The sequence below is a fragment of the Panthera tigris genome, chromosome D1 (assembly GCF_018350195.1).
Source record: "Panthera tigris isolate Pti1 chromosome D1, P.tigris_Pti1_mat1.1, whole genome shotgun sequence".
NCBI lineage: Eukaryota > Metazoa > Chordata > Mammalia > Carnivora > Felidae > Panthera > Panthera tigris.
The window spans coordinates 9,696,789-9,720,830 of NC_056669.1; the positions used below are offsets into that span (position 1 = coordinate 9,696,789).

Below are 24,042 nucleotides of genomic sequence, written 5' to 3' on the forward strand. Positions count from 1 at the left end.
TTACACGATCATCTCTCCCATCTTACACTTCTCTAACTCCCATGTATCTTGTTCTCATCTGAAGGGTATATCCGGAACTGCCAGATTCGATTCTGTATTATGAATATCAGATAAACAAGAAACAGGGGCTTCACATGCCCCAACTTGAGACCATTAGTAAAAACCATAAGGACATGGGGATGAAAGGGCCTTCCTGAAAACCTTAAAGTGTTCTTGCTGTAAAAAATACATATAAATAAAAAGTCTTCTTGCTGTAAAAAATACATATAAATAAAAATAAAATCCATTTTCAAAAATTTAGTTTACTCAGTTTCTGGAACATGTCCGAAGTCAGAAATTAATTATGTCTAGTTCTGTAAATAGCTGGCTTAACATTGAGCGATTTAATACACATGCACGTAATCCCATTGCCAACCTCCCTCACTTTCAAAGGCACGTACTGGAAAAGAGAGGGTTAGGTATTTGATTCGTCCCTTCTGTGGTGCCTAACTGGCAGTCTTAACTCAGGGTTGTACGCTGTGCTCCGTGCTCAGCCGAAGCTCCCTGCTCTATTAAGGACCACCACTCACTTCGCTCTTGGCCCCCACCTGCCACTGATGGACATGACCCCCATCAGAGGCGACTCCCACCCAACAGCACCCACAGAAGAGTGGCTGACCCACTGGTCAGAACTCAATCACAGGGACACGCCAAACTGCAAGGGAGACTGGGAAATGGTCTTTAAGTGGGGGACCATCTGCCTCGTTAATATTTAGGACTCTCACTAAAAGAAGTGGACAATGGATACTGGTGGACAACTAGTTGTTTCTGCCACAACACTCTTTGGAGAAAAATGTTTTGAACCAAGGAAGGTAGTCAGGCCTAGAAAAGGGAAATTTAGAAAATGACCAATTGGCAATCCCATCTCAGCACTATCAAGAATAAAAGGTACCCCATCAGGGTGATTGATAGATTTGTCTGCCAGATAGATATATATCTCTTGTAAAGTTGGACATTGCAAGCTGTCAAAGCCTAAACTTTCAAATCATATAACTAACTCCCTTTGTTGTGATTCCTTGCTCGCTGAGAAATCTCTTGCCTGGAGGTAGAGTATGTTCTCAACACACTAATGCCAAGATCGGTTTGCTTGACGATAATATTTCTCAATGTGTGTGTGTGTGTGTATGTATGTATATATATATGGCTAATATATATATATGTATATGTATATAAGTGTGTATATATATCCATCTGTTAGATTGTGTTTGGGCTTGTCAATCTAAGGATGGGACCCTGGACCAAGATAATTTCACCAAGAAAAATTCTTGCAAGTGAGCCAGCCAGCCTTCCCCAGTTGGCAGGGCTCTGCATTACCTGGTGTAATGGTTGGTATTTGCTGCAACAATATAGCAAAGTGATCTGCAACATTTATTACTGCTCACACATCAGCAGGGTAGCTGTGGGGGGGGGGGTGCTAACTGATCTAGGCTTGGCTCTGGCAGCTCTACCGGGGAGGTCTGCTTCTCAGGTCTGTTGATTGACTGATGCAGCTTTGTTTGATGGGTCATCTTCTTTGGGATGTACATGGACCAGTGGGATATCTGAGCCAGGTTCCTCTCAGACCATGGCAGAGAAGCAAAAGAACAAACAAAAACATGCGAGGCCTTTTCCAGTCTAGGCCCAGAAACCTCTGACTTATTCCTTTGGCCAGAGAAGTCACATGTCAAACACAAAGACAAGGGGTAGGGAAATCCACTCAGCCCCTTCAGTAAGAGAAGTGCAAAGTCACACGGTGAAGGGTGTGGACACAGGACCTGTGGAGAATTGGAGTTGCTGTTGTAATCTATCACATTAGGCTGACCACGTGCCTTAACAAAAGCAATGTGAACCAAGGGCCAGAGCATCAAAGGGAGAAGTCAGGGCACAATTTAATTATTTGAGCCAACATAACAGCTCCCCTATGTTGTAACAGATGCTGTAATACTGGAAAGAAATCCTTTTCAATGGACATTTAAAAACCTGGTATCTGCACACTTACATGTCTGTTTGCCCCGTCAGACCTTCTCAGAACTTAACGTAACCTTTAGTGACACCAGGAGTTCACTGATACTTAGACAAAGGAATTGCCAAAGGCCACACAGACTTTGAGGAAAAGCAGAATATCAGATGCCACGTCGAGCGCTTCTGTTCACGGTAGCAGTCCCCTCCTCATTTTGAGAACCAGGAATTTCTAGAAAGGATGAAGGTTGGATATGAGATCTAATTCAGACATAAAGACTGCTGTAAGTAAGCTTGCCATGAAAGGCCAGTCCTCCTCCTGCTGACCCTTTTTTCTACAGTGGTAGAGCTTCCTTACATTAGCAGCTGAGACTGAAATAGATTCCCTCCCACCCACACCCACACCCACGCCCACCCACCCAGGGGCTATATTCAGTCCTTTTCCTCCAGAATTGCGGTGGCTCCAGCTGAGACCAAAACCCCAAGTCCGCGGCGGACACAGGGCTTCTGCATGGCTCCACAGCTGCACGGGGGAGAAGGCAAAGAAATCCGAAGCACCTTCGGCCACTTAGTAGCACTTTAGTTTCGGTACAGGAGGCTCGCCTCGTTACTGGAGTACGTTTGGAAACACTGTTTACTCTAAGCAGCAAATGTGAAACACGACTACTGCGCAGTTTAGAAGAGGGAGCACACGCATCGAGGGCGGAGTTGGTGAGGAAATCTTCACAGAGGGATCGCTGTCCTAGGGAGGCTCCTCCCTCTCCTACAATCCGCCCCCACCCTCAACAGGTGCTCTGCAAAGAGCGGTATTTTTTCCAGGCTGGGTTCAGGGACACTCACTGGCTTCAGGTGCAGCGACACTCTTCTCAGCCAGAACTCCAACTTAGCCACCGCCTCTGGACATTATCCACTCTGCCCCGTAACTTGTCCGGCCACTGGCACACTGCCCACTTGAGCATCTGTTCTCTGCACCCACCCTTCCTCTCTCGGGGGTAGCCCTGAGCACCCGGACTGCAGCCTACGCAGCCCCAGGGAGGTTTTCGGTGCCTCGCCTGTCCCACTGGGCCACACTGCAGAGCCCAGGGCGCTGGGTGAATCTGGCCAAGTCTCCCGGGCGTGGGGTTGAGATGCGGTCGTGATCTTAGCCACAGTGCTCTCTTCATCAGATTTCCGATAAACCAGACTGGGACGGTCCTCGGCCCTGCGCCCTGGGCAAACGCAGGATCTCCGTGGGCAGCTCGGGGCGGGGCCGGCGGGGAGGTGGGGGTGGGAGCGGGGAGCGGTCTCCGCTCCCCGGCTCGCTCCTCTCCGGCCAGCCGGGTCTTTGGCGCTGAGCTCGCCGGGGGAGGCCGTCGGGGGGCGGGCTCGGTGACGTCCCAAGGGGCGGGGGGCGGCGCGCTGGCTCCGCGCCCTCCCCGCCTCCTTCGGGTGCCGGCTCCGTGGGTCCTCGGGAGATGCTGCCGCCGCCGCCGCCTTTGCGGTTGCCGTGCACGCAGCTGCGGGTCCCTCCGCTCCACCGCCGAGGCGCCGCGGCGTCCGAGGGCTCACCCGAGCCGAGCCATGCAGCCGGGAGCCGCGCTGCAAGCCATGCTGTTGGCCGCGCTGCTGGCGGGGCCCCGGGGCGCCACCGGTCGCCTGCTAAGCGGTGAGTGAGCGCGCTGGGGCGGGGGCTGGTTCCAGGTCGGGTTCCGCAGAGGCACCGCCTGCACCCCACCTGCTGCTGGCCGTCTTCGAGGCCGCGGCGCCTCTCCTCCGGCCCTCTGCAGGGGCTGGGGGCGTCCCCGCCCCGCTGGTGGACCCAGCCCTCCTGCGCGCCCAGCTTGCTTAGCCCAGCGGCTAAGACCAGCGCGAGTCCCTGGGTATCCTGGAACCCTCAAAGGCCCTTCCCCGCCCTGAGTTCCGGGCGGTGGGGGACATAGGCGGGGGGGGGGGGGGCGCAAATCTGCCCCAGGAGGTGCCTCCTCGGCCCCCGCTCTGAGTGCAGCGCGATAGTTGCCAGGACCCCGGCCCTGGCCGGGCTCACCAACTCTCCTCCAGCGCACTGGGGAGATCTCTTGCTCCTGGAGACGGCGGGTACAGTGGGGATTCTGGATCGGCTGTGCGCGGGGCACCCAGCCTGGTACCTCTAGTCTCTTCTCGGAGTGATGGGGGGCGCAGTGGGGGGGAGGATGGCCAGATCCAGCTCTGGAACCAGAGCGCTTAGAGATCGGGAAAGAACCCTAGTTAGCGCGGGACAAGCCCCGCCTGACTCAGGGGAATGACTGTCTGCTTCCTTCCTCCTGTCGTGCCACTGCAGCCTCGGACTTGGACCTCAGAGGAGGTACAGTGCTCTGGCTTCTAGCCTCTTGCGTTTGTTCTGCATGTCGGGGGGGGGGGGCGGAGAGAATGTCCGTGCCCCTTTCTCAGGTCTCCGGGGCGCCGACAGATTGGCCGTAGAGGATGGCGGAGAATAGCAGCCGCCACTGCGTTATCCCTGCTTGCGGAGCTGATGGAAAGGACCCGCAGTTGGTTTCAGGATGGGGGTGGACTGCCTGGTGGCAGAAGGTGGGGGGGTGGGAGTGCATCTGAATAAAGCTGCCTGGGTCAGGGCTGCATAGGCTTTGTCCTAGGTCGTGGGGAACAGAAGCCCTCGCCCTTCCCCTTCCTGCAAAAGAGAAGAGAGAGACACTTCCTGAAGGCAGGGGAACCAGATGCGCCTCAGGCATCCTTCCAGCTCTGGCTCTCTGTCTGGCACTCACCCGCTGACTTGTGCTGAGGAGCCAGGCTGGACCATACAGGAAATTCGTTTAAGGTGTTATTTTTTCCCTTGGTAAACCAAGGGCAGAAAAGTGGGGACTGCCAGTAAATTCAACTCCAGTTTCTGTCATGCTGTGGCCAGGTTGTAGGTCCCTGGGGCTCATTTTCCGTCCCCCCCCCCCCCACCTCATTTGGAGCCACCTTTAAAGAATCACAAGAGCTGGGCTGGGCCAATATCCTCTCCAGGCAGCATTCCAGCCACAGCCTCTCTGCCCTCACCCTCCCTGGAACACCTTCTTAGTGCGAAATGTCTTGCTTTTGAGGCCTCCTAATTTGCTAATGTGCCAGTCCTGTTAGAGTTCTAGCAATAACAGAAGAATAACAAAGAAAAGGGAGGAGATGCAAAACTCTTATAACTTGTTGCTTATTGAGGATGTCCTTACAAAAGCCGTAAAAGAAGCAATAGAAACAAGAATTCACAGGAGTCTTCTGGGTTATCTGTATGTGCTGCCTTCCCATTTAGCACTGGAAATGCCGTCAAGCGTAGCCTTTGCCCCACATTCTGGACACTATTGGGAATAACGAAAGCTCTCTGTTCGCTGCACGGCTGCAAAACAAATTAGGAAAATGAGAACGTTCCTTGAGGGCTGGGAAGAGGTTCCCAAACCAGAATCCTTCATCCTTCTGTCTGTGGTAGAAATTCACACCCACGGCCCACAGTCTGGCTCTGACATTGCGAGGGACTCCCCTTGTTGAAATGTGGTTTTCACTTGTACGCTTGGGTCCAGAAACATACGCTGTGTGCTTCTGCAGGCTAGGAGCTCGTATTTGTATCTGTATTCCCGGGACCTAGCACAGTGCCAGGCACAGAGTGGACACTCAGTACATGCTGGTCGAACAAAGTTCCAGTGCAGCAAGGCTTCAGGCACCCAGATGCAAGCTAGGGTGGGGTGTTGTTCCTCCTCAGTAGAATCCCACACATTTGTCTGAGGTGGTGCTCAGTCCTTCTGGTGTCGGTCAGATACCACACGTCACATAGGCTCCCAGTGCAGCCTGAAACTGCGGTGGCGTGGGAACTGGGCAGCATAGTTCAATGGTTATGGGCTTGACTCCGTAATCAGAATGGCCTTCCGACTCCAGTGAAGATACTGATAGCTATGTGACTGTAGCCAAATTATTTAATGTCTCTGAGCCTCAGTTTTCCCATCTGTAAAATGGGGCATAAACAAATCTACAGCACAGGATGATCAGGAGAGTTCAGTGAGATAACATATGTAAATGCAAAAGCCCTTAGCGTAGTTCATGCCACATGGTAGGAATTCAGTACAACTTAGCTGTGTCTTGAGGCAAGTTCAACACCAGACAACCCGCACCGACCTGATGCTCTTAGCTTCCGCTTACACCACAGACTGGGTGACATCTCAGTCCTACGACCTAGGCAGAGGGTTCCAGGATAGAGGAGCCCACACCCAACTTCAGAATACCTCTCTTACCTGAAGGAAGCACCAAACAGAGGTAGCTCACGCTGAACCACACTATCCCCTGAGACTTCCCGATGATGTGCCAGCGTTAGATGTGTGGCTTGGGGTGAAACCATAAATCTTCATCTACCTGTGTTCTAAAGGATAGTCAACAATGTCTGCTTTTCAAGAATCTGTAATGGAACGAACGAAACGTGGAGTTCTTACGCAATTTAAGCGTCAGGGTTTAACATTGCATCTCCATGCCGGAAGGGGTGTTAATTTGCTCTGAGAGGCTAAATGACATTACACAGTCCACCGATGAGTAATCAGAATCCCTGCCCAGGGATAGCTCCATTCCCATGCCCTGGTATACTTCGGGGAGTCCTGAAATAGGTTGCCTTCTATTTTCTCTAGGGCAGCCAGTCTGCCGGGGAGGGACACAGAAGCCTTGCTATAAAGTCATTTACTTCCACGACGCTTCTCGAAGACTGAACTTTGAGGAAGCCAAGGCAGCCTGCAGGAGGGATGGAGGCCAGCTGGTGAGCATCGAGTCCGAGGATGAGCAGAGACTGATAGAAAAGTTCATTGAAAACCTCCTGGCGTCTGACGGCGATTTCTGGATCGGGCTCAGGAGGCGTGAGGAGAAACAGAGCAATGGCACAGCCTGCCAGGACCTTTATGCTTGGACCGATGGCAGCACGTCAACATTCAGGTAAGTGTGTGGAATCCACGGCAGCCAACTCACTTGACGTAACTCAGAAAGGAGTTGGGCTGAATCCATGGTGCCAGGTCAGTGGGGAAGAGGAGAGGACCCAGCCAGGCAGAACCCTGAGGGGACAGCACCAGAACAGCCACTGACCAAAGCGGTGTGGTGAAGGTGGTGGGATCCGTGCCCAACTCATGTCCCAAGAGCTCTGTCCAGGTGGCCGTGGCCCGGAAGCGTTGCTTTAATAGCAGGTGATGCTTGAAGTGAAATGGTTCTGGCTGTCCAGCCTTTTGGATTAGAACCCCAATGAGAAATTGAAGGTCTGTGGAGCTAAGACTCAATATAGGTCTCCCGACCACAGGGCCCGGATGGACCAAGAGGGGACTTGAGGGATCCTGCATTTTGGAGGGCCCTTGTAAACCCACAGCACCAGGACTTAGTGATTTCACACCGCACCCTGGCACCATGGCTTTGCCACGGTCCCTCCCTAAGAAATGCAGTGACATGGATAAACATCAAAAGATAGCAAAGTCAAGAGGCATAGACTGGAAAAGTGTAACAAACTACAGTGTTACTAGATAAAGAGTTTATAGAAGTCATTAACACACTAAGAGTTTCTGTAAGTCAGTAAAACCCCAAAATATAAAGAGGCCAAAGACCTGAGCAGACTGTAGGAAAATAGAAAATCTAACTGGTGAACAGTCACATGGGGGAAAAAAGTTTGAACTCATGATCAGTCAAAAGAATGCAGATTAGGGGAGCCTGGGTGGCTCAGTCGGTTAAGCGTTCGACTCTTGATTTCAGCTCAGGTCATTCATGATCTCATGGAATCGAGCCCCGAGCTGGGCATGGAGCCTGCTTAAGATTATCTCTCTCCATCTCCCTCTGCCCCCTACCCCCCCACCAAAACAAAGAATGCAGGTTAAAATACATGATTTTACCTGTTACACTTAAGACAGCTGATCATCCTCTGTCGAAGTCTACCCATTGTGCTGACCACATCCATACCTTCCAGGAGTAGGAGTAGCCCCTGCAGGGTTCTGGGCCTCTCTTCCTGGGAGAAACTTGAAAAAGGAAAGTTCTTAGGATGAAATGTACTTCCCATCACTGTCGCTAGTCCCAGGGCCACAGCTGATACTCAGTGACCTCCCTCCTCTACTGCAGCCCAGATTCCCCTCTCTCTCTGCTCAGGGAACCTCCATGGCTTACCTCGTGGCAGGGACCCAGACCCTCAGCCCTGAGGAATGTGAAGCCCCAGTCAATGTGCACTTCTCAGGCTGGAGTGACTGCACTTTTCCATCTGCCATCCAAATTGGGTGTGTGAATACCCACAGGAACCCAAGGAGACAACCTGGATGCCAAACATTTCTCCCTGCCCAAGGATAGGTGATAGCATAGCTACATCCTCCTGCAATGGGGGCCCATTTCCTCCTACAAAGGTAATCACTGCTCCTCTTGCCCACGTGGCAGCCATCACTCCTAGTTTAATAAGACTTTTCCATGGGTGCCTGGGTGTCTCAGTCGGTTGAGCGTCCACCTTCGGCTCAGGTCATGATCTCACAATTTGTAAGTTCGAGGTCCACATCAGGCTCGCTGCTGTTAGCCTGTCAGCGCAGAGCCTGCTTTAGAGCCTCTGGCCCCTCTCTTTGCCTGTCCCCCCATTGCAGTCTCCCAAAAATAAATAAATATTAAAAAAAAAAAAAAGACTTTTCCTAGATCTCCTGGGGGAGGTATTTCCCCCTTTGGGTCCTGGGACATCTAAAACCCACAGAGCACAGCATTGCAGAGACAAGAAGCACGGATTCCCCAGTGGGTCACTACCAGTGATGGTAAGCAAGCCTCCTCCTGTTTCCACCCCCTGGCTCCCAGATCCATGTGTTCTTGCTCTTGGGGACACGGGATGATACTTGAGCCTTGGAGGATGTTTTGGAGGATGATCCTGCCTCCCTGCAAAAGTATTGCCTCTAAGCTAGTGCTTCAGCTGTGTCGTCCATCATTCTGTCAGGCTGGCAACTTCCAGATGCTGCAACATGTCATATGACTAGTAAATGCCCCAGCAACGAGCCCCTGCCACACCTCCTTTGCTATAAAGTAGGTCCCATGGTCCAATGAGGTGTCATTTGGGATTGTGTCCTGGTAGATCTAATACTACGTAAGCTCTGGATAGCGGTGCTGACTGAGGCCCTGTGGCAGGAAAGGCAAACCCGTACCCAGGTTGTACGTCTATCCCTGTCAAAGTGAATCCTTGCCCCTTTCAGGATGGAAGGAGTCCAGTGCAGTCAACTTGCCACCGAACGCCAGGCCGGTGTTCTAGGATTGGTGTTCCTTTAGGGACTTAGCTTTGGTCTCCGTTGCTGGAAGGGTCAATGTTTGGCAGTAGCTAGATCAGCCTTGGTGAGTGGGAGTGGGTACTGTTGAACCCATGCGTAGCCTCCATCCCTGCCACCACGGCTACTGTAGTGAGTGTCTGTTGTGCCGGCCCCAAGGCAGCTGATACCAGGCTAGCTGACATCAACGGGCCGAGTCGTTTGTCTCCCTGGTCATTTAGTGCCTCTTCAGTGCTAGAGGCTTTCTGCCGGGTTTTAACGTGTGATAGATCCTCATACTTCATGCCTCTTCCCGTATGTCTATTCACATCTCCCTAGCCGAGAGTTCCCTATCCCCAAACTTCCCCTCTTTCTCCTTTTAGACTCCTGATCAGCTGGCCAAGTTCTGTGCCTTACCCCTGAGTCCCTATAGATTCTGACTTCCAGTAACTTCTCTTTCTGTGCCAGGTAGTTGACTAAGTATACCATCTAAGCTCTGGCCGATGGGAGGACGTCCCATTACCACTCGGTCTTTCAAGGCCAGCTCTGAGTGGGGTTGTAGTGCAGCAGCCGTCCATTTGGAATTGTACTCACATTCTTGGCTGATCTATCCATGGACCGAACTCAGGCACCTCTATCAACTAGTCATAAGGGGTTCCCTTATGCAGCTATCGGTGTAAGCTGATGGAGAGTCTTTGGAATGACAGTGCTAGAGGCTATGGCAGCCCGCTCTACCTGCTCATACGGTGCCCTTTGGTCCTGAATATATATTGATTCTGGCCTTCCCATCCCAGGACTGGGTGTGTCCGATAGTACCTCACTCACAATGGGTAAGTTGAATTGCACGGTCTCTTGGTGCTCCCTGCCTAGTAGCAAGCCAGGAGCTGCTTTGCAAAAGGTGATTATCTCTCCGTTTCAGAAGACATGACCTTGCTATAGAATCCTAGGGGTTTACATTGTGATTCTCGCATTGGGGCTTGTTACAAATTCTGTGTGGCATTATTTTTCCCATCCGGATACCTCTGCTAATAGGATCTGCTAGATAATAAGTCTGCTTGCACTACAGCCTAGACCTGCTTCAGGGTCCTTTTTCTGCTCTTGACCTCACTCAAAGCTGGCCGTCTTTCATGTCAGCTGATACATGGGCCAGAGCTGTATGTCCAAGTGTGAAATATGCTGTCTCCAGCACCCAAAGGTGTTACGCTTCCTACTTCACATTATTCTAAGATGCTTCAAGATGCAATATTTGTCCTTTAATATGAAAGGGATGATCTGGAATTCCCTAGATCACTAGAAACCTACACATTTTCATGAAGTGGCAAGCTCTTGAATCTTCATAGTGTTGACATGTAATCCTCTGGAGCACATGAGTCTTCCTAAGCTCTTCTGGTTCAATTAGCATGATGTCAGAAATATAGCAGACCAGTGTGATTTTCTGCAAAATGTGTAGGTAGTCCAAATCTCTTCATACCACATTATGACGGAGGGTTGGAAAATTAATATAGTTCTCAGGCAAGATGATAAATGTGTATTGTTGTCCATTCCAAATGAATGCAAATGGTTTTTTATTCTCTTTCTGATGGAAAATATTGTGTTTACCAGATCTGTAATGTGGGTACCCAAGGGCAAGTTAACCTGCTCTAGCAAAGACACCGTAGATGGCACAGAAGCTGTAATTGAGGCTTCTACTTAGTTGTATTTATGCTGTTCTAGTGTCATCCTTCAGGATGCATCTGGTTTTTGTAGGAGCCGGACTAGTGAATTAAATAAAGGTACGATGGCGAATAACACCCTTGCATTGTCTAGAATGGTGGTACCATTTTCTGTGATCTTCCCCTCGGTAAGATACTGGTTTTTTTATTTACTGCTTTGGAGATGTTGGGGAAGAGCAAAGTCTCAGAAGCTTCTACTTGACCTTGTCCACTATTACAGCTCTTACCTCACAGGCTAAGGAACCAACGTGGGACTATACCAACTACCAACTATGGCAGTTCAAGTCATATATCTGCAGACTGGTAAATGACTGCTGGGTGGGTCCCACTGTGAGCTGGTTCTGGGCCAGAGCTCTACTCAATACCTGGGCTCAATATGCTCCCACTCTAATGGGTAGTCTTGATGATGTTTCAAGTCTTTGGATATCAATGTCACCTTGCATCCTGTGCCCAACAGTCCTTATGATATTTGGGTATCTCCTTTCCCCCAGTGTATGGTTACTCTACTAAATGGCCATAGGCACCTTTGGGAGAACAGGAAAATTATCCCCATGCGTACCAACCATGGCGTTGCAGGGTCCTTCCTCCTGACGACCTGGCCTCTTCTTCTATCAGTGAATTCCAAGCCTGAGACCTGGCTCAAGTCCAGTGCCGGGCATAAAATTCCACCCATTCCATCATCAGTGAAATGAAATACATAAAGCCATAAGGCCAGTGGGGAAGAGAACAAGGCAAGTCAAGTTAGGAGGTCCACCAACTGGGTTGGAAAATGGCCTGGAGGTAACTAATGGGGTAGAGCCCAGCCCAAGTCAGGGCCCCCAACTGCCCAGGCACAATGTCCAAATAGTGCTGCAAGTTCAGTTATCGTCCAGGCAAATTCAACCCCGCAGGCATAGCAAAGGACCTTCCCTTTGGTGGAGGGCAACACAGCCCTCAAGCAGAGCCCTACTGAGGTGCTGCAAGGAGACCTGTCTCTCAGCTGCCTCTTAAGGAGGGGCTCTGACAAGATCCAGGCAAAGCAGCAGGGCCCAGCTAAATAATCTGAGCATGAGGGTGAGATCGGGGCCTCAGAAGGAAGCAGCTCAGGTGGGTAACCACGCAGACTATAAAACCCAGCCCTGAATCACTGCATGCATGCAGTGCTCGCAGCGTTCAGACTCTCTGTGGAATCCAAGGCCCTAAAATGGGACCCATATACTCAACTGGGTGGCAGCACCATTTAATTCCAAATACCACCGGATAGTGGAGCTCAGGCTGCTAACGGAGCTAGGAAGACAAAGGCAAGAAATGTGGCAGCAGAGGCTGAAGGAGGGGCTCATCCGCCTGATGAAGTGAAAACAAGGTAAAAGCTGAAATTAGACTAGGTGGGCCCTCTGCTCTGTCCCTACCCCCTCACCTGCCTTGACAGCCTCTCCATTTTGGAAAGTCTTGCTCAGATGCTTGAATTTTCCCTCTACTTCCTAGGGCTAGAAAGGCAGTTATGATGGTTGAAAAGCATAAAGAGATATGAGCGAGGCAAGCTCTGGCTGAAATGAGCCATGCCTCTTGTCAGTGCGTCTGATTTCTACAACAAAGAGAAACAAAAGCAGGTTCGCAAAAAGCAAGCAGTAAGATCATCCCAGACTGCTTCTTCTCATAATTGCTTTGCAGACATCATATGGTAATATATTCCTCCCCGCAGAGAGCCTGTGGCAAATGTCAGATGATTGGTTGTGATGTCCATCTTAGAAAACATGTGGTTCTACATACTGGCAACGCTTCAATTCCTCCCTGTGTTACTGTCTCCTGACGCAGAATCCTACGTTCGTGGTTCACTGGAACCCGATGGGAAAAGTCTGGGGCTTCCTTCTCCAATTGTCTCCATTGTTGACCCCTTTCCTGCAGGAACTGGTACGTGGATGAGCCTTCTTGCGGCAGCGAGGTCTGCGTGGTCATGTACCATCAGCCATCGGCACCTGCTGGCATCGGGGGCCGCTACATGTTCCAGTGGAATGACGACCAATGCAACATGAAGAACAATTTCATTTGCAAATATTCTGATGGTAATGAATCCTTCCCCAAGTCATGTGGCTGAATCCCCAGCTGCCTCTCTTAACTTCATAAGCAGCTGCTAGTTCCCAGAATTTGTTATGTGGTCTCTGAGAAAGCTTGTTGGGAATGCCAGCGGTGTTGAACACTGGGGAATGCAGTGACAGTTCCTCGTGGAGGAGTACTTCTAGCAAAGGAGAGGAGTGTCTGATGCTAGGAGAAGGGATGAAGAAAAGAAAGGGTCTAATTTATGTCTGACAAAGCGAGAATCATGACAAGTTCAGGAAACAAAAAGCCCTCTAAGTGGACAAATTCTTATTCTTTCCACATGTGAGGTTGGCTGTAGGAACTTGGAAAAAAAGAAATATGAAAGGAAGCTGGCCATTGTTCCTGCAAGTCTTCTAACAGCCATGTGACATTATTTTCTGGGGCTTTAAGGAAACAGAATAATGACCCGAGGAGGTAGATAATGGAGTACACCGATTTCACTGGCCTTGGATAGATAGCGGTCACCTTGAGGAGCAGGCTTAAACCACCTTGCAGATTCACCTGGCGTTGGCTTCTAGGTCTGTTAAGGTTTTCAAATTGGCTACAAGCCTGCAGTCTCACTCTCCTGGGGTTTCCCAAACTCCCCCATCGTAACTGGCTTAGATCTAAACTTACGTGATTTTTTTTATCTGTCCCTGAAGTTTCTCAGATCCCTAAAGCCAACTGCTGGGTCCCAGTCCTCACCTTTCCTGGTGAGAATAATCCTGTCATTCTAAACTCTTTGAATTGGACTATGCTCTTGCTCTGGTTTTTGCTGCTTAAGGTGTTTTTCCTCTCTCTCCCCCACCTCCACCCCACCCCAGGTGAACTCCTCCCCACAGAGACCTAGCCCTTCCTGCCACACAGAGCTGACTCAGGCAGGGAGGTGGCTGAGACGGGGCTGGCTTAGCAAGTTGCCTCTTTAGAGCAGTAAAAGCAAAACTTCCCATCACTCTGTTAATTATGTCCTATCCAGCTCTGTGGTTTAAAATGTTGTAATTTTTAAACATTTTTTGAAGGAAATGTGCGATTTTAAAAGTTCTTTTCATACCTTTTAATTTTTGGACTTTGAACCTAGCGTGTATATATGTGTATATGCGTATATATACATATACATACATATATACATATATGTGCATATGCGTATATATACATATACATATATACATAGATGTGCATATATGTACATGTGTGTACATATATGAAATATTCATAATATAATATTCATATATATACACACACTATTCTTTGTTGCTTTTGCTATTACTTGAATGACACCGAGTCCTGACAGGAAAAAGATTAAAAAAAAAGATGTACAGGATTAATGAGGAGAGTGTAATAAAAGGATATTTACAGAAGTGTGGCAAAGAGAAAGAGACGGTGAGGTGCCCAGGGACTAGCCACAGTAGGATGCTGTTACTACCCCTGAGCCCAAAGGAGCAAGTGGAGAGAATGGTTTTAGCAGAACCCCGAGCTCCCATGAGCTTGGAGTCATGGAATAGGAGCCACCCACCAGAAGCCATAACCATAAAATGCAGCGACTGTCAAACCACGGTGGTGATGCAGGAAGGGAGCCTGGGGAGTAAAGCCTGGGACCTCTCTCTGCTCTCCTGCCTCTGCCTCCCATCAGCTAAGCCCAGTCAGAAGTGAAAAGGCAAGGGAGTCCCAATAACACAGTGCATAGACGTCAGCCTCCTGGGACACAGAGGAGGGCAGACTGGATCTGGCAGAGGGAGGTGAGCACGTGGAGAAAAACTAACACATTGTCTTTATGTGGCCACCCATCTCCAGGATGAGTTCACGCACCTTAGCCATACAAGAAGCTGCACGAGCAGCTCTCTTCACCTCCACTCCCCCATTCCCCTGTGCACGTTGTGAAGCTGTCCACCCACCCCCCCCATTCCCCTCTGCACTCTATGAAGTTGCCCAAGAGCTCTTGACTGCTGTTCCCTGTGCTCGAAACGCTCCTCCCCTTTCCCAGACAACTCATCCTCACCTTTGGGGTTCACGTTGAACATCACCTCTCAGAACGACTAAGTGCAACAGGTGATCGTGAATTGGATCCTGGAGGATGATGATGGTTTTGTATAAAGCGCAGCTTTAGGACAATTGGCAGAATTTGCATAAGGTGCATAGATTAGGTAATAGACTATCAATGACAATATCTTGGTTCTGATCACTGTTACTGTGGTTATGTAAGAGAACCCCCCCACACATATGCATATGTCCTGTATGTGTTCTTTGTACATATGTGGGTGTATATGTAGGTATAAGTAAGAATACAGATAGACATAGAGAGATACAGAGAGACAGAATAATTAAATAAATGATATGATAAAATTGTAACTTATGGGTGAGGGCTATATGGGTATTCCTTGTAGTATCCTAGCAAATTTTCATAAATCTGCATTTTTTCAAAATAAGAAGTTAAAAAAAATCTCCTCTGGGAAACCTCCCAAGGGCCCCTCAAAACCAAGTTAGGTGTTCCTCCTGGGAGGATCAGAGCACCTCACACACACAGTATTTTAACTGCCTATTTATAAGTTTCTGCCTTTCACTGCCTGGTTGACATGAGGTCTGGAAACATGCACTTCGGAGCAATGAATCCCTGCACCTGATGGGCTAGGGGAAGGTCATCCAGGGCGGTCCCAACAGGAAGGCACACCATCTATTATGCCAGAGTAGCAAGAGACTGGTTGAATGACATCTAAAACTAGACAGCATGACCACGTAGAGCAGGTGGCCCGCTAGCCAGGGCTGAACTCTGGCTCACGTCTGAGGTGTGCGAAAGGCGTAGGTGTATCCAGTGAAAATGAGAGACAAATCATCTGAGGCGGTGCATTGCAGATACATCGTAGGGAGTGATGGAATGCTGCATTCGTGTTGTGCCATGTTTAATGCAGTTCTGCACCATGGATGGGACCATGGAGGGACAAGAAAATGAATACATCATGTGATGTTCTTGAATACACTGTATTATAATGTAATGTCACAAATTAGTGTTTGTTAATATCATCCTGTGTTTCCATATGCTATGGCCATCCCAGAGAGCGTAAGGACTCTTCTCGTTTGCTGTTGCGTCTCCAGTACCTAGCTGAGTTTGTCTCCTTGCAATTTTAATTTTCACTTGAGTCGTTTGGGTCAAATCCCAGTTCAGCTACTCAATAGCTATGAGATTCGGACAAGTTATTTACTCTCCCTGTACCTCAGGCACCTCATGTACAAAATCACCGTAGTAAGAGCAACCACCTCATTAGGCTGTTATCAGGGTGAATCATGTTTGTTTTTATAAAACACTTAGAACATGATGATGTTTCTATCATATAGCAGGAACTATATATAAGTGGGTTTTTTTTTTTAAATAAATGAATGGATTTGCATTGCACACACACTTACTTACAGGAAGATGATTAAAAGTTTCCTATCTGAATGAAACTTCAGAATGGCCTTGGCATCCTGGGCTTAGGACTGTGAATTCCAAAATCACACCCTTAAGGGCCCCATCCCTATGAATGCCAGAGCATCTGATTAGCATAAGAGATTTACTACCAGTACCTGAGGGTCACACACTCTCAGCCAAAGGTAAAAGTATTCAGTGTAGATGTTCTGTGCAACCTGATTGTCCTGAGGCTCTTTGCAACATTTTGAATGACTCAGGTTCTGGATCACCAGTGTCTGCCTTGGGGCTGGCAGTGGTCTGCTTACCTACCCCCCTACAACCGCTTCCACTGCTTGGACATCATGTTTGTTACCCTCTAAAACATCCCTAGTGAGAGTTGTTAAAATGTCTTGGATTGCTTTTTCTTTGCTTTGCTTTTCTTCTTCTTTTTTTTAGATTGTTTTAAAATTGAGGCCTGAGTGTAGCTGGGGAGGGATAGGGATTACTGTTGAAACTGGATTAGCCGTATGTTGGGTGATGGTACATAGAAGTTCATTATACCAGCCTTTCTATTCTTGTTTATTTTTGAAAATTCCCATATTTAAAATTTTAAAATACTTTGGGGCTGGGTAGCTCAGTCAGTTAAGCGTCTGACTCTCGATTTCAGCCCAGGTCATAATCTTACGGTCGTGACTGCCTGCATCAGGCTCTGTGCTGACAGCAAAGAGGCTGCTTGGGACTCTCTCTTTCTCTCTTTCTCTCTCTCTCTCTGTCCCTCCTCCCCTCCTCTTCCTCTCTCAAAAATAAACTTAATGAAATAAATAAAATTTTAAAATACTTTTTTAAAAATACCCAAGTAAAGCTGGGGGAAGGCTAGTCTTGGTGAAAAAGTGATTCTTTTGGCCTGCTAACCCAGTTCCTAGCATTGAGTAACACAAAATAAAGTTTATCGGAAGACTGAGTAAATAAGTGGATGCCATGAGTTGGCCAGTTTCATTCAGATGGCATGGAAATTTACTTATTATTTTCATATTTGTTTCTTTCTGCCACAGAAAAGCCAACAGCTCCTTCTACAAAGCCTGGAGGTAAGCTATCATTTGAGTTGGGTTCATTTGGACTGTTTCACAGGCCCCCTTTACGGGTTTAGAACCACAGGTTCTTTAGACCAGATTTTCCAACAGAAAGAGCACGGGTGTTAAGTCATGCCTTTCGGAGAAGTAGATGCCGCGTGCAGCCCTGTCGAGTAGTTCATTAATCTCTCCCTGGCGTTGCCGATTTCTCCCAAAGCTGAAAAGCAACAACCACAAATTCAGTTTGGGATGTGACTTGTCATTACTGACAATCTGAGAGGAATAATTCCATCTAATGAGAAAAGAAGTGAGCCAAACGGATAATTTATGCTCCTAGAAGTGAGTCATTGGCCCTTCCCTTTGGCACCTCTGTATCTTATGTGCCTTGATGCCAGCTGCCTGCTGTCCGTTTCAGTACATGATTCTTGGCAGCAAAGATCTCCCCAGGAAGATGAAGGCAGTTGAACCTGTAGGCCGGCAAACTCAACCCTTAACTTTTCTATGCTTTTAAATGGCCCGAGTCAAACTGCTCCTCTTTTTTGGGGATCCCACCCACAACCTGGCCACCCTCAGAGACTATCTGGATTATGAGGCCTTTTCTCTGGGGTCTCAAGTCAGTGTGTCTGTCTCCAGGTGAAGGAACAGAGCCAGCAACACCCATGCTTCCAGAAGACACAAGGAAAGAAGATTCCAGAGAGACTTTTAAAGGAAACAAAGGTATGGACCCAACTCTCCTGGGGGAAATAGATGACGGGACTCTCCTGATCACAGATGACCAAGGTTACACTTTCTACTTTGTTCTTTCCTGTAACCACTTGAAAAATGAACTAGACAGGGCATCTGTGACTTTGCAGAAAGTGCACGAAGTTTTGGGGTTTGTAGTGAAACCACAAGGGGAGAGTAGTCGGCCAGGATGTGAAATGCCTGCCTGAGGATGAGGATAGGGCTGGGGGACGCCCAGCAGTTGTGGGTGGGTCGGGGTACCGAGAGAATGGCTGTAGAGGAACAAAGGGGAAAAACCCAGGCCGTGAAGCCAACAGGTCCGACCTTGACATTCACCTGTGAAACAAATAGAGGAAATGGACACAAACATTTCACAACTGGAATCAAGAAGGATCAGAGAAAAGGGGGGTGATAACTGGGAGCGCTGATGGAATTTCCACCTGGAATCTCACCTGGAGTCTCAAAGAGGGAGATCTGGGTTTATGTGGCTGGGCAACTTTTAAAAACCACTTCATTTCTCTGTGCTTTAGTTTTCATGTTCTGCGTGACGGAAGTAACGCCATGTGTCTCACGTATCCGAGAGCCTCACTGTGGCCGTCAAATGAAATCGGATATTGTAATACTGCAGTTCAGTTCTGGCATTAGCCACACCAAGCTAGGACAGAGCCCACAGGTTAAGGGCACAGTCTGCAGCAAGTCACTTCAGACATCAGTCACAAGTTCAGGGGTCCCCAGGCCACCCCCACTTCTGGTCAGTTGGCTACAAATCCAGAGGATGCCCACAACCCCCTCAGGTTTGATAGCTCACTAGAACAACTCACAGAATTCAGGAAAAATACCATACGTAGGACTGCATTTTATTGTAAAGGATACAGATCACCACCAGCCAGCTGAAGAAACAGGTAGGGTAAGGTCCAGGAGGGTCCTATGTGGGGAGTTTCTGTGTCGTCTCCCTGGGGAATCAGGATGCATAATCACCCTCCTGGCACATCAATGTGTTCATTACATAGGCATGATTGATTTGGTCATTGGCCGTGAAATTGAACTCACTCTTCACGCCCCCTCCTGTCCTGAGACCCCCAAGGAGCCCCCTTCCTGAGACATCTTACCAGCATAAACTCTGATATGGTCGGAGGGGCTCCTGAATAATAAAGTTACCCCTATTACCTGCAAAATTCCAAAGATTTAGGGCCTCTCTTCCAGAAGCAAGGTCAAATTTTATTATACAACCGATAAAATGTGTTAAAATGCTTTGAAAAAAGTACAAAGGACTCTACAGAGGTGGGTGGCATTTTCAGTGCTCATCGGTTTTATGGCGGCATTTAAAGTGGGTTTTGCTTTGGGCTCTTTGTGTGGTTGTTAGGTTTGCAGCCTCACAGGAAAACAAAGCAACAGCTTCCAGAAGGTTGGGAACCTTGGACCAGTGGGAGTAAAATAGGGGTCAGGCCCCAGTCCTTGATTCCTCCTCAAGCCCCATGACGGAAAATTCTTTGGTTCTAAGTCTTAAAGGATAGGTCGGGATAACAGACCTCTGAATGTCCTCCACAGTCACTGCTCTTGGTCCCAACTGGATCCAATTAGTCTTAGTCAGATTTGTTGGAAGGTTACAGTCTGATTCATGGGCTTCATGTGACCTTCTCTTTCCTGGTAACAGCGCTGAGACTCAATTCTTCTTCCCTCCCTCTTCCCCACCCCACCTTGGGAACTACCATTTCTGTCCCGAGAGCCAAAGACATCAACACTGCCCAAGCAGCTCCTGCTTTGCTAAGGGACAGGAAGGACAAGAAAAGAGAGTATCTCTTTCCTCTGGGGAAAAAAAAAAACAAATTTAATTCAAAAAATGCCTCTCTGATATTTTGCAAGAGACTCCAACACTTAAACTTCTTTTCTCTATTACTTAGGATAACAAGATAGGTAGAAAATGCTCACTTATTGAAACTAGAAGACTTTGCCAACTGGGTAACTGTATACCTATTTCCTTCCAGGAATGCGCTCTTTGAAATACTCTATGTTGATTATGCTTTTTTAAGCCTGTTTTGAAGCACGTAAAGACCACTGATGCTGATAATATGCAATTTTCTTTTCAGAAGCTGCCTTAAATCTTGCTTACATTCTAATCCCCAGCATCGTCCTTCTCCTTGTGGTCATCACAGTTATGTGTTGGGTTTGGATCTATAGAAGGAGGCAAGTAAAACTGTCGTTGTGTGAGTCTTTGTGTCTTCTGGACTCTTTGAGATTTGGACATTGCTCTGTTTACTTCATTAAAAAGCCATAGCAGCTCCAAGAGAATCACCATTGCAGATTTGAGAGTATATTCTCCGATGGGCTCAGGACATTCAGAAGTACTAAGCATTTGTGCTTAGTTGTGACTAAGAGAGTGATCTTATATTCTTTCATTTTTGTGTAAGGAAGATTTTACATAACTTGAGGGGTGAAACTGTGTTATTTGCCTACTTTGTATACACACATCACTCAGCACAGTACTTCCATGAATGAATACTCTCACTCCAAAAATGTTTGTTAGTTGGGGGAAGGAATAAATAGTGACCCATTGAAATATGACTGTTCCAGAACCTTCTGGCAAACATCTGCAATGAAATCACTTTATTAAAAATGAAATAGCTCAGTCTCTTAAATGGACTTTCTTTTAATTCAATATACAATTATAAATTGCTACCAAATAGCTCTACTAAGTAGCCTAGAGGACCTCTATTTATGAATCATGGGCCACCATTTTTGAGGGACCCACAGCTATTCTCAGTTGCTTTTTTATTCCCCATCATCATGCCATACATAGAAGAAGGCCAGTATGCCCATTTTACAACAGAAAAACTAAGGTCCGGTTTAAGATTTGGCTCCCTTTGATGACCATTTTAAGATGAATTAGTAAAATACCAATGCTTAAGATTTGACTTGTGCAAACCTTTGTATTTGCTTTAAGTTTTGACTTGTTTAAGATTTGACTTTTTAAGTTTATAGTCTTGATTGGACTTTAAGATTTGACTCCCTTTGATGACTGTTTTAAGGTGAATGAGTAAGATATTAATGCAGAGTTGACCCTACAACAACAAGGGTCTGAACTGTGTGGGTCCACTTATACATGTTGTGGGGTTTTTTCCAGTAAATACAGTATAGTACTGTAAATGTTTTTTTTTCTTCTTTATCACTTTCTTTTTATTAATGTTTATTTATTTTTGAGAGAGAGAGAGAGATCACAAGCACAAGCAGGGGAGGAGCACGAAGAGAGGGAGAGAGAGAATCCCAAGTGGGCTCCATGCTGTCATCACAGAGCCCAACATGGGGCTTGAACCCACAAACTATGAGATCATGACCTGAGCTGAAGTTGGACGCTTAATCGACTGAGCCACCCAGGCGCCGTGATTTTCTTAATAACATTTTCTTTTCTCTCCCTTACTTTATTGTAAGGAAACAATATATAATACATATAACATGCAAAATATGTGTTAATCAACTATTTACAGTATCATTAAGGCTTCAGGTCGGCAGTAGGCTATTAGTGGTTCAGTTTGCCGGGAGTCAAAAGTTACATGAAGATTTTCAACTGTGTGGGGGGTTGGCACCCCTAACCCCTTCATCATTCAAGGGTCAGAAGTAGAACCTGCTTCATTTAATAATAACTTCCTTATAGGATCATTAGAAGGATTAATTCATGCAGAATGGGCTTATAGTAAACAGTCAAAAATATTAGCTCTTACTATGATTATTTTTTATTAATTAATTCTCTTTGATCTAAAAAGAGAATTCAGTTAAAAGTTACAAAAAGATTTTCCAACTGCTTACTCTGCAGTTGTTTTTGTTTGTTTTGTTTTGGTTGGTTGGTTGGTTGGTTGGTTTTAATTTCCCTTCCTTACTCTATTTAACACCTCGCCAGGATTTGGGAATTGTGACTTTGAAGCTGGAGTCTATCTCAGGGGGTTTTACCTTTTTTTTGTGCCACAGACATCTGTAACAGTCAAATGAAGCCTATGGACTCCTTCCCAGAACAATATCTTTAAATATATTACAATAAAATATTAAAATATATTGGATTACAAGGGAAGCCATTATACTGATACCACAGTTTAGCAAAATATTTCCAAAAATGATTGTGATTTGGTAATACATGCATTTCTTTATTAATGCTTCCTTATCTAGTAGTGGATATGATCACCGTAATTTTGAAACAGAGATGAGCGTAAAATACTTTAAGGCCTCTATGGCAACTGTGATGTGATATGAAAATAACCTGTGATTTCTGTTGGTGATCGAGTCAAAGGTATTACTAATTCTACTCTAGTTTGTTGCCTACATTCAGAATTGAAGGACAGGCTCACTTTCACTTGGAGATGGGTTTTTTTTAATGTGATATTTTTCCCCATCCAATTCTATCCATGGACCCTCTGGGAGCTCTGAGGATCCCAGGATAACCACCTCTGTTCTATGCTCTTGCAGCAGTGAAAGACAGCTACGCAATCACTTTGAATACAACACTTCCCCGTTTTGTTACGCCACCTCACCCCACCCCAAAGCCCTGACCTGTAAGTTTCGGTAGGTGAGAAGGACAGTGTAGTGATTGCCCAGGCTGGCCTCCTCCTGCCTGAACAGGAGACACGGGGATATTCTCAGTCCCCTTGTCTAAAATACTTGGCCCTGCTTTTCTCTCCTCCTAGGAAAGGGGAGCAGCCAGGCCCCAGCACGAAGGAGCAGCACACCATCTGGCCCTCTCCTCATGCAGGGAACAGCCCAGACCTAGAGGTTTACAACATCATTCGAAAACAAAGTGAAGCCGATTTGGCTGAGACCCGGCCAGACCTGAAGAACATTTCATTCCGAGTGTGTTCGGGAGAAGCCACTCCCGATGACCTGTCTTGTGACTATGACAACATGGCCGTGAACCCATCCGAAAGTGGATTCGTGACTCTGGCGAGCGTGGAGAGTGGCTTTGTGACCAATGACATTTACGAGTTCTCCTCAGACCGAACGGGGAGGAGCAAGGAGTCTGGATGGGTGGAAAATGAAATATATGGTTATTAGGGCACATGAAAAACACTTGAACAAATGGAAATGGGAACAAAAAGAGGAGCAAAACTCTCCTATTTTCTGTGAGGAAAAGAGAATGTGTATGAAAATGCTCAGTTCAGGTCTTGGGGGTAAGCATGTCACCCCCATTAGCCCCTGTTGGATCCCCAAGTTTGGCCAAATCCCCAACCCCAGCTTCTCACCCAGATCAGCCTTATGAGAAAGCACCTTGCCCACGGTCAGGCACATAGAAAATAAATGTCAATCGATTGGTTCTAACTGACTTTCAAGGGAGAGTGACTTCCCTGGCAGGGATAAGTTTGAGGCTGTGGGACTTGGGAAAGCCATCTCTGGGTTCTGGTTGTCTCGCTCTGCTCTGTTTCATATATATATATATATATATATATATATATTATATCTGGGCAGCAGATATAATCACCACGAGACAGAAATTACAGAATCTTTTCAAAGCCCACGTACCGTGGCATCGGGCTGGCCAGTGTACGGACGAATCTTAGATCTGTTTTGTTTTGGTTTTTTTTTTCAAAGAATCAAATCAAATCAAAAGCAGGAAGCAGAATGTTAGTCTGTCTGTGTCTACAGCCCTTCCTCTGCATGTAACCTCAGGGGACCTCTTTTTCTTTCTCCTCGCATCCAAACTTGGACATATCCAACTTGGAAATACGTTGCAAACTAAAACTGGAATGTGAGTCTCGGCTTCTAGGCTTCTTTTTGTGCTCAGCCCCGGTAGTGCTCTTGTTCTCCTCGTGTGTTTGTTTTACGGCAGCAGCAACATGGTTTGGCTGATGATGATAATGATTCTTCCTTTGTGTTATGGGACTTATCTCAAATAGTTTTGGACTCAAATCCACAGAAAAGTTTCTTGGCCCAACATC

At 47.3% G+C, this 24,042-nt stretch overlaps 1 protein-coding gene across 1 annotated transcript; it reads left to right on the top strand.

The window, feature by feature from the left end:
- The first annotated feature begins 3,334 nt into the window (after nucleotides 1–3,334).
- LAYN (layilin) lies at nucleotides 3,335–23,472 on the top strand. The gene is made up of 7 exons (XM_042958551.1): nucleotides 3,335–3,622; nucleotides 6,591–6,888; nucleotides 12,785–12,942; nucleotides 17,387–17,419; nucleotides 18,038–18,121; nucleotides 20,215–20,311; nucleotides 22,798–23,472. Exons 1-7 carry the CDS (start codon nucleotides 3,538–3,540, stop codon nucleotides 23,159–23,161), a joined length of 1,119 nt encoding a protein of 372 aa, XP_042814485.1. The 5' UTR covers nucleotides 3,335–3,537; the 3' UTR covers nucleotides 23,162–23,472.
- The last annotated feature ends 570 nt before the right edge of the window (nucleotides 23,473–24,042 follow it).